Below are 15063 nucleotides of genomic sequence, written 5' to 3' on the forward strand. Positions count from 1 at the left end.
TCTAAAGCTAATACAAATAATACTAATGGCCATAAGCGCTTTCTGGAATATGAATGTGAATCTCCCAGGTCATATTTCCTCCTGTCACTGCCCTTTCTCCTAAGAGAGTTCCCGATCAGTCATGCATGTTTGTAGGGAATGCTCCTGACTATATGAATTCACAAGAGACAGCAAAGGACCAGGTTTCTTAATGGACTTGCACACAGCAACAGCATCTTGCTACAAGCACATTTTCTTGAAACAGCAGAACTCCCCTTTCCTGGCAGAGACTGCTGACTGTCCCTGCATTCTTTCTCTTCATTCAAGTGGTCAGCTGCTCCCAAGGTCCCTTCTGGCTCTGCTTCCCAAATGGGAAGGAACACAGGAAAAGTGTTATGAAGCACGTGCTTTATTCTACCCCTACAGAACCCCAAGAGAAATGCCTTCTGCCTATCTCAGTCGTGAAACATGACACTGGATCCCTGTGCATGCAGGTCCAATTCTGCCATGCCCTCCTTCACCTCATATAAGAGCAGCATGTCCCCATGGATAAGCCTCTTAAGCACTTCCTGATATGCCTTGGGAATAAAGAGAGAAAAGCCACACCTGGAAGGCCAAGGAAGAACAAAACTATGACAACATGAACACAAACTCACTCAGGCCTTTAAAGTCATGGACATGTGAGTCACCTTTTCTCTCTCCTTCACTATTTTAAGCATGGTTGCAAAGATGACACAGTTGATGTCCTTTTGGCAGTGCCATATCATTACTGAGTGGCAGTGGCCACAACACATTAAAAGTGAGCTGGACATTAGGGAACAACCTTTTCCCAGGGTGAACAGCAGTGCTGGAAATGTTGTGGAATCCTCATCCTTGGAAGGGCTGTTGCTAACCTTATCTACTAATGGCCCTGCTCCAAGCAGGAGGTTGATCTCTGGATGTCCCTTTCAATTAATATCTGTGGGGTTTTTTCTCTCTTGTCAAAAGCCACTCTGCCTTGCCATCTCCCTTTCTCATCCGGTATGGCTTCCTTGCATCTTGACTAGCAAAGGCAACTACCTTGCTCACAGCATATGTCTTTGGGACATGGGAATCTCCTGGCTTGGTCTTTCTCACCACCTAACCATTCAGTTGACTTTTCTCCTATCCAGATTTCTGGAGGACTTACTCACCATACTAAAACTAGCACTTGTTCAATTTCTGACATTTCTTCACTGCCTTGCACAACACTGATTTTTGACATTTTTTAAAATTCTTGACCCATTGTATTCCTGTAATCAGGCTTGCAGAAAAATGCTTAGCAAACAGTACAATTTCCTTCCTTTCCTGCACCTTCCGCTGCCCTCTAGAGTTTTAGAGTTGTTATCACCTTGTTCTTCTTCCATCACTGCCTCTCTTCTGGGACTTCAAAATGACAGCTCTTGTGCCATGTTTACCTTTCTTGTTTCTCTCTGTCTTTGCTTGAGCCCTCCCAGCAGGGTTGTTTCAATTCTTGCCCTCCTCCTTACTGTGCACTAACTCAGGGTTTTGCAGTGTTTGTCTCAAATGATTCCCAGCCATGACTGCAATGAGATTTCTTCACAAACACAACCAGTGGAGTGTCCATCCCTTACCCTCCTTCACAGCTTTGCCGCTGTCTGTGCTCCTAATGATCTTCAGTCTGAAGCTGGGCTCCCAGTCTCCAGTTCAATCACTAAACTTGGTGTTTTATGCTGAGATACTGTATTTGAAACTCAGGAGTCACAGAGAGGAGAATCAGACCCTCAATATCTGCTTAAATAAATAAAATAATAAAATAAATTCTTAGTCCAGAAACTAAAATCAAGTATTGTGCAACCTTTTAAAAAGTCATTTATTTCAAACAACACAGCAGTTATCTCCACAACACCAGAAAACCTTTGGAATCAGCAATTTGCTTTGCTATCCTGTCAGTAAGCTATTGTGGTGCAACAACAGACTTGAGATTTTAATTCCATTGTCCTTTTGAAATCTCTAAACCTGAAAAGTGACCAGGTCAACAAAAAGGCTAAAATTTTGTAAGATCTTTTGGGGATGTGGTAGAAAGGAACTTTGGATAGGTGGAAACAACCTGGATGTAGACAAAAAGGAAAGGGAGGGGCAAGCAGTACCATGCTACCTAATTTAAAAATTGCTTAACACACAAATGCAGGACCTGACTGAGGACAAGAACTAAGTCTTCTCTCTCACGGGATTAAAGGTAAATATTTAAATCAATTTAAGTAAATTTTATGGTGTTTTTAAAAATCAATCTGTGTCATGTGTGACTGTATGGATAAATGATAATATACCTGTGTTATAATGCATTATTCTTGCCTTGTGTTTTTGTAAATGTCAACCATTACAGAAAATAATGCTGTAAGCCTACAGAAAACTGCTAATTTGGGGCAGAATTATTCACAAGCAGGAAAGTTTTCTTAGGGCAGCGACTGCATTACAAGTAAAATCTTCATTTTAATAAAAGAATTGCGTACTTCAGATGAAGGCACAGCACTGCACATTATCAGGCCAGAGACTCAGAGGAGTATTCATTAGCTGAAAACAGAAATTCCCATCCTGATGCTCTCTTGGTTGTGTTCTCCAAGGAAAGAAAATCACTCTGTGGTACAGACATGGTCCTGAGGGCATACTGACTGCCAGAAAGAATGTAGTTGTTTGGAAACCAAACACTTCATAAATATCTGCAGACTTCAGAGATTGCCCCACAATTTTTGTTGCTTCATTCCATAGATACAATAACAACAATAATCTAAGCATTTCTGGTCTCTTGAGTGGTAAATTACATGAGGCATCTATTACTGGGTAGATATCTTAAAGCCTGGAGCACTCATAACCTCAAGGCATCTGGCAGCTTCTGGGGAAAACAAAATTGCTGGAACATACAGATGGGGTGGTAGATGCACACAATGAATAAACTGCATAAGTCTACATGGAAACAACAGCTTTGCTGTTCATGAAACTACTCAGAATAGGTTGCTGGCCAGAAAAAGCAAATGAGCCTAAAAATTTTGCCTAAATCCTTTTGCAATATCAGCTGTCAATTCTACACAGATCCAAATGTAGTAGTGGGAAACTCAAAAAAATGTTGTGAAACAATGCACAAAAAATGCATATAAATTGCCCTAGGAATGTTGCTTTGATAAATCATTAGTTAAGGACAAAAAGGAAAAGAAATACAGAGGTTACAAATTTGGAAATCAAAGGCAGAAAGAATCACAAAGAAAACTGCAGCTGTAGAGGGAAAAAACCTAAAAGAAACTGGTGCTCCTAACAGGTGGCAAACAGTATCTGTGTGCAAGATAAACATACACCTATGCTATTAGTTTTAGTGGTTTAAATGGAATGTCTTGCACATGCAACATTTCTCACTAAAGGGTACTGTGTACAAAAATTTAAACACTCAAAGAGTACAATTCTGTCTGTTGCCTCTTTCCAGGTTGTAAAAATGGAAGTGGTCTCCACATCAGTTGGCAACTTTACCATTGATCTTTTCAACAAGCTGAATGAGAACAACAAAGGAAAAAATATTTTCTTCTCCCCTTGGAGCATATCAACTGCTCTGGCTCTGACATACCTGGGAGCAAAAGGAACTACAGCAACTGAGATGGCAGAGGTAGGTTACTTTTGTACTATTATCGTGGGGAGAACCATTTGGATTTGCACAAACACATTCCTGTTGTTGGGAGAAACAGCTGTGGAAGGGAGTTCTGCCTTACAGCATGTAGATAGGAGCACAGTGTTGGTGGTCTGGGTGGGGGATGGTGCAACTCATTGTTATTCCATGGGATTTATTGTCACTCCAGCTTCAGCATCCCTTTGATTAGACACCTAAGCAGCAGACAGCACAGTGAGTTATCACAAGGAGAGAAACATGACAACCATTTGATCCCCATTTGACTTGAAGTCTCACAAGGTCCTTCATGCCTATTTCTGATCTTTGAAAACTCTGCTTGCAGGTCCTTCATTTCACTGTGGGAGCAGGAGCTGAAGCTTCTTCTTCTGTGGCCAGACCTTCTCGGGGGAGACCAAAGAGAAGAAAATTGGTATCTATTTGAGCTGAAATTCCATTATAAAGACCCTGCAGAATCAAAATGTCCAGATACAGCTTTAGGAGTCCAGCATTTATTGTCTGCACTCCTCTTTAAAGTACAAACCATACTTCACAACAGGATGATGTTCAGTTCCTTTCACTCACTCAGACTCTCAGAAACTGAAAGGACGAGTCACTGGGATAGTCTGGAAGGTTTGTTATATGACAATTCGGTTAATCCAGTCATGGACAGAGCTCTGCAAATTTGCAGTGATGGTAAACTTGGGAAAATAAAAAGTAAGGAAGAGGAACACAAATCCCTCTCCTATATACATTGCTTAGCATGTTTTGAAAGCTTCATGCAAAAATGAAATTGCTGAATGTTTGGTCTCTTTTTCCAAGGATCCTGAGAACAATCAAGCTGCAGATATCCATTCTGGCTTCAAGAAGCTCCTGACTGCCATCAACAAACCCAGAAGCACCTACTCCCTGAAAAGTGCCAACCGCATTTATGTGGAAAAAACCTTCCTATTATTGCCTGTAAGTTAAATCCCAGGGAAGAGGAAGAAAAGGTGAAAAATATTTTTCTTTTTAATTACTTGCCATTAATAGAACAGGTTGGAAGCTGACCTTCAATACTGCAAATAGGAGCTTGGGACTTTAGTGATAACCTTAACTGGAAAATATCTGTCTGCTCACAGAATTTGAGGATGCATTGCCCTTTGACTGTATTGCAGGGATTCCCTTACATGAAATGTGCCTTTAGTATTGGAACTCCCAATATACAAAACTGTAAATGAGAAATTAAAATAAGCACATCCATAGGATGTGCGCAGCCTTCATCACTTCTCCAGATAAATCTTGGAACAAAATATGTGAAACTTCTGTTCTTTGGTTATTTCTTACTTGTTAACCCACAGTCCAGCACAAAGTAACAAGCAATATCCTACAGTCCTCTAGGTCCAATAATCTATCAAGTATAAGAGCTAACAACTTCCTTTTGGGACTAAAAATAGTATATTTCTCTAGTACAGAATTTTTTTGCTCACTTTTTTATTATTTTTCAGACATACATACAGCTCAGTAAGAACTACTACAAAGCAGAGCCACAAAAGGTTAACTTTAAGACAGCACCAGAACAGACAGGAAAGAAAATCAACACTTGGGTTGAAAAACAAACTGAGGGTAAGCTGGGCTCAACCCCAACACCTTTGCTCTTCCACAAAGCCAGTCTGCCGTTTCCTCTGGGCAGGTGCCCTTGCTTCCCCAGGTGCTACTGCAGCAGCCAGGTCATGCCTTCTGATGTGGATGTGGGCAGTGAGCAGAGATGTGGTGGGAGGGCAGAGAAAGAGCAGCACACTTAAGCAGCTTCAAACATCTGATCTGGACCTCACTGAGCTCCCTGAGGAGATTCCCATTGACTGCACTGTGCTCTGAAGCAGCTGGTCTGCAGCACAAATGTGCCCTGGTGCTGCACCTAGGCACCACTGGCAGAGCAGACAGAGGAGAGAGACACCTCTGCCTACCAGAGTGCTCCAGGGCAGGAGGGATGCCTGCCCTGCTGTACCACTCTGCACTGGGCAGAGGGGCTCCTCCTTCTACCTCGTGTAACCAGTCAGTGAAGTTTGCTGCTTCTAGCTGCTTGCCATGAAGCTGAGACAGTTTTGGAAGACAAAGTAAATCCCTGTCAGTCAGGAGGACAGGTCAGGAAAAAGCTTTGGAGAGTGTAAAGAATTGCATTGATTTATCTTGGGGGAGCATTTTAGGGAGCAGGGCATTGAGGCATGGACTTTTTACTAAGAAGCTGAACTGAGAGAAAAACTGATCAAAATGTCCTCACTGTGCTATGCTGGAATGAAACCTGACTCTTGTGCTTTCAAAAGGAAAAATCAAGAATTTGCTGGGTCCACAAGACGTGACAAACTCCACCAAGCTGATCCTGATAAATGCCATTTACTTCAAGGCAGAATGGGAAGTGAAATTTAAGGCAGAAGATACACAGCTGCAACCCTTCCGACTGAGCAAGGTAAGTTCCTCCTTCTTATTGTAAACAACCTGGTCACAACAGCTATTGCTGAAATTTTTCCATTTCATAAGTCTTTTAGGTAGCCCTGTGGTAACTAGACCCTGTGAAAAGCTGGTTGCAACAAAATTTGTCAGTTCTCAGCTCACTGAAACACTAGGATGTGCTCAGGCAAATCTTAGTGAGCTCCAGGTAACAGCTACTGTTTCCAAAATCACTACAGACATTTAAAACTTTTCAGTAAAGCAGTGCTAAAATTGACTAAATTGTGAAAACATAATTTTGAGAGTCCAGGCTTCATGGATAGGAACTACATGGCATGTCAGGGATGAGTACAGCACCAGACCTCTGCACTGTGCAACCAGGCTGGGCACAATCATTCCTGCTCAAACACAGCTGCAACAGGGTGCTCTGAACTGGTGCATGGCTGTGTGAGGCTAGAAGCAATGTTAATGGCATGAATCCAGAAGAGATGTTAATGAATTCACAGTTAAAGAACTCTGTGCAACTTCCACAAAGTGTACCTTCTGCCCTATGATTAGCATGTACACATGGTCTGCTTCTTTGAATGAAGGTATACAGATGTTAATAGAAGTTACATAACCCTAACAACGTGACTGCTTCCCAGGAACTCCTCGCATCATGAGCCCTTTTGCTCTGACACTAGTGTTATCTTTTGTCAAGCAATCAGCTGATCACCTTTTATCTCCTCAGAGAGAGGAGACCACTGATAAGCTGCACAACACTCATCCTCTTAAACCACAGCTGTTTTTCTGCCAGAGTGTTGCCCACACCTGCTCCATGCCCCTAATCCTTGCAGACATTTCTAACTCTCTTCCTCCTTAGGCATTTTTTGGGGAGAAGAGAAAAAGATCTCTGTTCAGCCCCCTACAAAAGCTTTGGGACAGACACCAAGATAAGCAATGTTGTCCAGTCAAGAAAAGCTTTGGAAAAAGGATGACAAATCAGTTTTAAAAGTTTATAAAATCTCCTCTCCCTGGACTGCACTGAGACATCATCACCCTTACATTCAATGAATGATTTCTTACATATAAAAAATACTTTCCAGAACAAGACCAAGCCTGTAAAGATGATGTACATGAGAAAAACATTTCCAGTTCTCATCATGGAAACAATGAATTCCAAAATGATTGAGTTGCCATATGTGAAACGTGAACTCAGTATGTTCATCATCCTTCCTGATGACATCAAAGACAACACTACGGGTCTCGAACAGGTACAACCATTTTGTATTAGTGCTCAGTCATTAAAAAAAAGAAGGGCAGGCTGACAATAATATCTCCCTTTCTGAGGATGTGCTATCATGCTGTTTGACCTCCTCCACCAGTTGAATTAATTTTTTTTAATACTTATCTAATCCCAATAAAATTCTTCCATAAGAGTGCCCTTAGTTTGGCAGCAACTGAAGACAGGCAACACTGTGCATAATCAGATGCTCAGCTCTTCAAGAGTCCCCTTGATTGACACCCAATTTTACATGACCTGTAAGGGTTAAATCTCCCTTCCTCACACCTTCAGGAGAGACACCACCACACAGGAAGTCACAGGTTGTTCCTGAGTTGACACCTTTTCTCCAGGGCCTGGAAGTCTATTTCCATACTGTTCTCACTCTTTTCCCCCTTTCCCCTCTCACTATTTGTCTGCTCGATAAAAAACTAGGATTTTGGTGAGACTGCATTTGCTACAACAACGAGATCTGCTACTGTAGTTACTATAATTCCAAAATTGTTAAATTCTTGGAGTCTATACTATTCATTTCTTTCCTCCATTTGATCTGAGCTGAACCCTGGTGGCATAGTGCCCAGGATACAGAGTGGCAGTGAAAGACTTTGCAGAAGCACTTTGTTTCAAAGCTATCAAGGAAATATATGCAATAATTTTAACACCTGTTTTTATAGAACTGGACCAAATCATGTGCCACACAGCAATTTTAGTCACATCAGGACTGAATTAAAAGAGAGGAAAGAACTACCATGGGGGATGGCAGCTGTTGAACGCCCTTCCCATCTCTCTTTTGCAATGAATTTGGAAAGGGCACTGCACAAAACTTTGCAGCATTAAGACTCAAATACTTGTTGTGCACCTTGTCTCTGATCATTAGTAAAACCAATTTCCATTTAATGCTTTCAGCTAAATGTTACATTTGCTATTTAAAATGTTCAATTCATTACAATGCCATAAAATTGATCAATTCATAGTTAATGAATTGTTTTTCTCTGCAAACACCAAATTCCTTCTCTTTCTTAAATGATAGCTGGAAAGAGAACTGACATATGAGAAGCTGTCTGAATGGACCGATTCCAAGAAGATGACCGAGACTCTTGTGGATCTGTACCTACCTAAATTCAAAATGGAAGAGAGATATGACCTCAGCGATAATCTGATCAGGATGGGAATGCGCAGTGCCTTCAGCAGCAATGCTGACTTCAGCGGAATGACAGAGAAGGATAAAGTGATGATCTCCAAAGTTTTCCACAAGTCTTTTGTTGCAGTTGATGAGAAGGGCACCGAGGCAGCTGCTGCTACTGTTGTCATTATAGAACTAGCAAGTGCCCATGTTAGTCATGCTCTGAAATTTAGGGTTGACCACCCTTTCTACTTCTTCATCAGACACAACAAGTCCAAGAGCATCCTCTTTTTTGGTAGATTCTGCTCTCCTCTAGAATGAATTATTACTTACTCTCAGACAGCAACCAAGGTTCACTGTTCAATGAAAAAAAATGTGAACTAAGGTACTACAATCTTTAAGCCATGTAGCCATACTGAAGTGCCTGCTCTTTTCCTTCTACCCAACCCCCTCAAAGAAGGCAGCAAACAGAAAACATCCTGTGTCACCAAAGAACATCCCTCTACTGCTTCTTTCTATTGTCCTAACGAGACAGTCCTAACCAGATTAAAAAAACACATAATTTTGCTTGCTTTTATCATATCTGCTCTTCTGGCTTTGTTGTTTAAAAGTAAGGTGGAGTCATAAAAGCTCTCTGCACACAGGCCATCATCTAGCCTTGTGTCAAATGCTGACTTCAAGGGAAATGCAGTTCATTCTCTTGACTCTCGCAGAGAGGAAAAGAACCCCGAAAACAACCCACAAACTTGTAGAAATCTGTATGCTCTCTTTTGCTCTCTTTTCCTCACTGGGAAATCTGCATTTGTACTACGATGCTATTTCATAACCTTAATTTCAAATTTCAATGACTGTTGGAAATTAACAAAATTTAATACAAATACAGAATAATCTCAGAATGCCCCTTACCATCCCCTGCCTCACCACATGTATATAGGCACATCACATTCATTCTTTCCTTCTCTTTCAGCTTTCTAAAAAAGTAAGGCTGTGAGGAAAATTTGTCCAACCCTTAATATTAAATTGCTGACTTCTAATCACACTGCATTTTTTCCTCATTTTCTAAATTTTTTAGTTTAAGGTTGCTGAGATTTCTAACCAGCAAAAATGATAAGAAAACTATTAGCAACATGCCTTCTTGCCACCATTTAAACCTGTTAGAATTTAGGTCTGCTTCCTCTTTTTAATTTTACTTAATTATACCTGTTTCCTGTTTAATATCTACAAAGCTTCCTTGCCACCTGTAATATTGACCAATGTTTGATTTGTACCTTATGAGTGCATCTCAGCAAAGATATTCGTGGATTGACAGAAACCCAGTGAAATTTTGATTTTGATTGATGCTTTACTTATTATTTTACCATGAGCTGCATTTAAAAATATAAATAAACTTGAAGTTGTGTTTGTGTTTATCAAGACACTGAGTTACTTGATTCTCTTATGCATCCTGCACTCTGCACAGCTGGAGCATGTTTCCATTCTTGTCATTCCAAATCATCCACCACATCATCCCAATTGACAAAGCTGAGAAACTTTAACACACCTGTGTCTTATTTTCACTAGGTTTCAAATAGGCCTCCTCCAAACACTGTTATTCTGCATGTCATCCTAGGCATTTACAAACATACCTTTCACAACACACTAGAAATAAGGAGTCGACCAGGGGCTATGGCTCAGAATAGCACCTGTCGGAACTCAGGACATCTCTCTGGATGCCCTGAATGGCTCAAAATCCTGGCAGGGGCTCGGAGACTCTGGCAGGAAGCCAAAGACACTTGGGAATCCGATCTTAACCCATGGAGCAAATTACCAACTCTATATGAAGAATTACAAGTCACAAAAGTTTAAGTAACATAACAGTAGTTGTCATAGGGTGAAAGGTGGAATTTTGAAGAATTTTACTATGGGGGTCTAGGGAGACAAGATGGAGGGATTTGGGCATTGTACTGTTCTTTTTTCTTCTTCCTCACCTCCACCTTGTTGGTGATAGTGGCATTTTGGGATTGGTTTAGAATAGAAAGTCACAGTCTAACATAGGTGATAGGTATTGGAACATAACTGTAAATATCGAATACATAGTTTGTAGTATAAAAGACAACACCAGCCCGGGGGTGGGGAAGTGTGCCTCAGACTGACCTGCAGAACAGACCTTGGCAGGCCAGACAGAAAAGGTTTTAGATAAAAAATAATAAACAACCTTGAGAACGACAGCCGAAGACTTCTGATTTCTTCTCGGACAGCTGGGTTGGGGAAAAAAGACTTTTAACACACCTTGCGATCATCTCAACCAGAGAAAATCCCGAGAAGCACCTTCCAAATATCCTTTTTGACCATATTCAAGAGTGAACAAGCAATGTGAAAAAAATGAACCCTCCACACACCCCTCTTATCCATGTACAATAATGAACAAGCTATACTGTACTGGCAGCATCAGGTCCCTCTGACAGCTTGGGAGGGCAGCAGTTGTGCTATCCCTGTGGTCATAAGGAATAGCATAAAATTTTGCAGCCATTGTGGTAGTCCAATTATGTGTCAGAGAACATTATGTAAGAAAACAGGATCTGAATGCAGGAGGGAGGTATCATAAAAGCATTTCCTCTCAACAAAATTCCACCTATAATTACAACTTGTTCCACCTCCCCAGAAGGTATTCTATTTGGAAATACATCTCCCTTCAACAAAGTATATCCACATCTTCTTCCTTGTACAAAATGCTGCTTCTAAAATCAGTGCCCTCCTTTGCCTGTAAGCCACAGTTCAGGATTTAGTTGTCTGTCCCTCAGGGCCTACTCAGTGCAGCCCAGATATGTGCTACTGACTCGGCTTTACTGAGAAGTTTGTTCTTTAGGTGTGGAAGAACACATAAGTGAAGGCTGTGAAAAACAAGAAGAGTGAAAACAGAACCTCTGAGGCTCTCTCTCACTACAGCACAGTGACTGCCAGCGGGTGAGAGATGCAAAAGGTCAAACAGGCTAGGTTGGCTACCAAGCCACTCCCAGTTTCAGCTTTCCTTGAAGAGTACACATTCCAGTGTATGACTTGGAATACAAGTGAAAAGTGTGAAAGAGAAGAAAAGGAACCCATCCAGAGCTGCAGAGGTCATCTACAAGCAACACTGGAGATGCTTCATTTGTGCTTCCCTGCATTATTGTCATGCTAACCAGCATCTGGCTCTCAGGTCAGGCTAACCCTTCCAGAAACAGAATTGTCAGGGTAGAAGTGGCTATTTGAGATCATCTGGTCCCACCCACTATGCAAACAGGCTAAACTGATGCTGGTTGCACAGGCCAATATCCAGCTGGATTCTGAATACCTGTCTCCACCAAGAGGTGGAGGATACATAAGCTGTCTTGGCAACCCATACCAGTGTTTGACCATCCTCATAAGTGACCATCTCCATCTTCTCTTATGTTCAGATTGTACTTCATGTTTTCAGCCTGTGCCCATTGCCTCTTGTCACCTGTCATGGTTTGACACTGGCCAAATGCCAGGCACCCACAAAAGTCACTCACCCACCCTCCCCTGCCACAGCTAAGCAGAGAAATGGAAAAAAAAAATTGACAAAGGGTTCATGACTTGAGCTAAGGACTGGGGAAAAAACCTCCAAGGGCAAAACAGGCTTGGCTTAGAGGTACAAAGTGAATTTATTACAAGCCAAATTAGAGGAGGATAATAGGAAATAAAATAAGCCCTTAAAACACCATTTCTTCCCCCACCTCCCCTCTCCTTCCCATCAACAGTGCAGGGAGGTAGGGCATGGGGGCTTTGGTCAGTTCATCACCCGGGGTTTTCTTCTGCTGCTCAGGGAGAGGAGTCCTTCCCCTGTGAGACCATGGGGTTCCTCCCACTGGAGACAGTTCTCCATGAACTTCTCCTGCATGGGTCCACTCTCACAAGCAGAAGTCCTCCCAAACCTGCTGTGGTGTGAGTCATCCTTCCACGGGGTGCAGTCCTCCAAGGCCAGGCTGCTCCAGCCTGGAAGCAGGGCCCCCTCTAAGCCAAATTAGAGGAGGATAATAGGAAATAAAATAAGCCCTTAAAACACCATTTCTTCCCCCACCTCCCCTCTCCTTCCCATCAACAGTGCAGGGAGGTAGGGCATGGGGGCTTTGGTCAGTTCATCACCCGGGGTTTTCTTCTGCTGCTCAGGGAGAGGAGTCCTTCCCCTGTGAGACCATGGGGTTCCTCCCACTGGAGACAGTTCTCCATGAACTTCTCCTGCATGGGTCCACTCTCACAAGCCGAAGTCCTCCCAAACCTGCTGTGGTGTGAGTCATCCTTCCACGGGGTGCAGTCCTCCAAGGCCAGGCTGCTCCAGCCTGGAAGCAGGGCCCCCTCTCTCCACTGAGTCTCCCACTGGATCACAGCCTCCTCCAGACATCCACCCACTACTGCATGAGCACCTCCACCATGGGCTGTGGGTGGATCTCTGCATCCCCCATGGATCCCCACAGGCTGCAGGCGCACAGCTGCTTCACTATGGTCTCACCACAGCCTGCAGAGGAATCTCAGCTCTGGTGCCTGGAGCACCTCGTCCCCCTCCTTCTCCACTGCCCACCTTGGTGTCTCCATGTTGTTTCCCTCACATGTTCTCCCCTCCTCCTCTCCTCTGGTTAGAAAGAAAACCGTGTGCATTTTGTTTTGATTTTCTTCTCAAATATGTTATCACAGAGGCGTTACCAACCTCTCTCAGCTTTGGCCAGCAGCATGTCCATCTTCAGAGCCATCAGGGAATGGCTCTGTTGGACATGGTGGAAGCTTCTGGCAGCTTCTCACAGGAACCACCTCTGTGACCCCCTTGCTATCAAAAACCAGGCCATGCAAAACTCACTGGAACCTCTGGGGAGAGTCTGGTTCCTTCTTTGCTACATCCTGTAAGGCATTAGTCAAGTTACAGGTGCAACGTGACTGCATTTCCAAATAACTGTTTTCAAGAAGCCTTAGGTTTTTTTCTGTATCATCAAAATTTGCAACTTCAGCTCCACAAACTCCTCTTTGAAAAGTCACAGTAACTTTGAAAACTAAAGAAATAAGTACTTACTGGAAATTGATAGAGCAAGCCTCAACACAAAGATGTGGTAAGCATGGACTGCTTGTCACTTAGTGACTCCATGCTTGTCAAAATGCAACCTATTAACATGCTTTCAGTTTATCCTACAATGAAAAATGGGGGTTTTGTGTTCCAGTACCAATCTCAGATTCATAAAATAATCCTTGGCACGTCTGTGGTAGATGGAATTCATGAAAAGCAGAAATAATAGACATAGGTTACATTAATAAAGCCAAGAAAATTGACAGTGTTGGTGTACAGTGTTAGTATACAAGACAAGGACATATAAACCCCCACTCTTTCTAACTGCAATGCAAATGCATCCATATTTTAAAGGTTTTATTTTGTCAACAGAAACAGGCACAAAACCCCCACTTTTCAGGTGTTATTTATGGTCCTGTCTTTACAGTTCTATTGCAACAGATGTGATACTTGGTCTCATTTTCTTCCTAGGCAACAAAGCTGAATAGGATTTTTTGCAGAGCAAAAATCCATAATTAGACTTAGTCTAACACTGATTTTAAATTCTGCTGCTTATTACTAGCAATAACTGCAAGAGAACTCATCTTTAACGAATGCCCAAAAGGCCTACTGAGAGTGGATAATTTACAAAGTACAGATATAGGAATATGGTATCGAATGCCCAAAAGTGTTGTGATAAGGCACGAAATGATGACACAGATACTGCTGCTCTCGAGGGGAACAAAAAAGAAGAAGAACTTTTATTTTCTGACTCCAAGAGTGGATAATTTACAAAGTACAGATATAGGAATATGGTAGTCAATGAGGCAGAAAGATACAACCTTCCTGCTGAGCCAGATAGGAATGAAAGATGGCTTCATAAAAGACCAAATTTCTTCATCAGTTTGCCAGAGGAAAATGACTGGTTTTATCAGAAAACTTTTTTATGACCATTTGTCATAGGTCAATCCACTTGAAGTCAATAGGTCAGGCATTGTGATGCTGGGAAACCTTTTTTTTTACCATTCTATCTGCATCAATTCACTATCTGCTCTCACTGTTTACATCTGGCACTGCAAAACCAAGAGCACTTTTTTGGCTAATGTGTTTCCTTCTGTAACTCCAATATCTCTTACCAAACAGGATCTTGCAGCAGCTGGTATATACCACAAAGAGTGTCTACACAGTTTGGGAATCCTTTCTTCATCTTCCTGTATTTTTGGCCAATCTTTGGAGCCTGTAGTACCACTAACTGCTTAGGGGTTTTTCTTCTATGAATTGATGTAAAAACAAACAACAACATATTAAGATACACAGCTGAAACATTTCTTAAGCTCATAAGTAAATACAACATTGCCTAATATATTTCTGAAGCAAGAAAATAAGATGAACATGCAAGGCACAAAAACTGCACTTAAAAGGTATGAAGAAAGCAAGGCACACATACCTCTCATGAAACCTTGTATGGCATATGCAGCAGTCAGATTTTAAGTGTATAAAAGCACTAAAATATAATCCTTGTTCAAAAGATGAATTTCATACTGAAGATGAACTTCATACTTTTCTCTACATGTTGACAGCATGCAGGTAATTTGTTTACTCTGCATGTGCCATACTGGTGGGCAGAGGCCATTCTT

General features: G+C 42.0%; 1 protein-coding gene across 2 annotated transcripts; it reads left to right on the forward strand.

Moving 5' to 3' along the window:
• The first annotated feature begins 604 nt into the window (after nucleotides 1-604).
• LOC121358082 (heterochromatin-associated protein MENT-like) lies at nucleotides 605-8950 on the forward strand. Of its 2 annotated transcripts, XM_041475964.1 has the most exons (9): nucleotides 605-659; nucleotides 2150-2197; nucleotides 3434-3610; nucleotides 3954-4040; nucleotides 4430-4567; nucleotides 5095-5212; nucleotides 5911-6053; nucleotides 7120-7287; nucleotides 8326-8950. In XM_041475964.1, the coding sequence occupies exons 3-9, from the start codon at nucleotides 3443-3445 to the stop codon at nucleotides 8737-8739; spliced, it is 1236 nt and encodes a 411-aa protein (XP_041331898.1). In that variant the 5' UTR covers nucleotides 605-659; nucleotides 2150-2197; nucleotides 3434-3442; the 3' UTR covers nucleotides 8740-8950. The 2 variants fall into 2 exon arrangements, with proteins under 2 accessions (XP_041331898.1, XP_041331897.1); XM_041475963.1 differs by lacking the exon at nucleotides 605-659 and having other exon boundaries at nucleotides 2103-2197.
• The last annotated feature ends 6113 nt before the right edge of the window (nucleotides 8951-15063 follow it).

The sequence above is a fragment of the Pyrgilauda ruficollis genome, unplaced genomic scaffold (genome assembly GCF_017590135.1).
Source record: "Pyrgilauda ruficollis isolate IOZ18807 unplaced genomic scaffold, ASM1759013v1 scaffold37, whole genome shotgun sequence".
NCBI lineage: Eukaryota > Metazoa > Chordata > Aves > Passeriformes > Passeridae > Pyrgilauda > Pyrgilauda ruficollis.

What these genes read in the sequence shown, in the direction of transcription:
- LOC121358082 (XM_041475964.1), top strand. Translation starts at nt 3,443, where the DNA reads ATGGAAGTGGTCTCCACATCAGTTGGCAACTTTACCATTGATCTTTTC. An exon ending in CAGCAACTGAGATGGCAGAG is followed by an intron (nt 3,611 to 3,953) that starts GTAGGTTACTTT and finishes CTCTGCTTGCAG; the next exon opens with GTCCTTCATTTCACTGTGGG. An exon ending in ACACTACGGGTCTCGAACAG is followed by an intron (nt 7,288 to 8,325) that starts GTACAACCATTT and finishes CTTAAATGATAG; the next exon opens with CTGGAAAGAGAACTGACATA.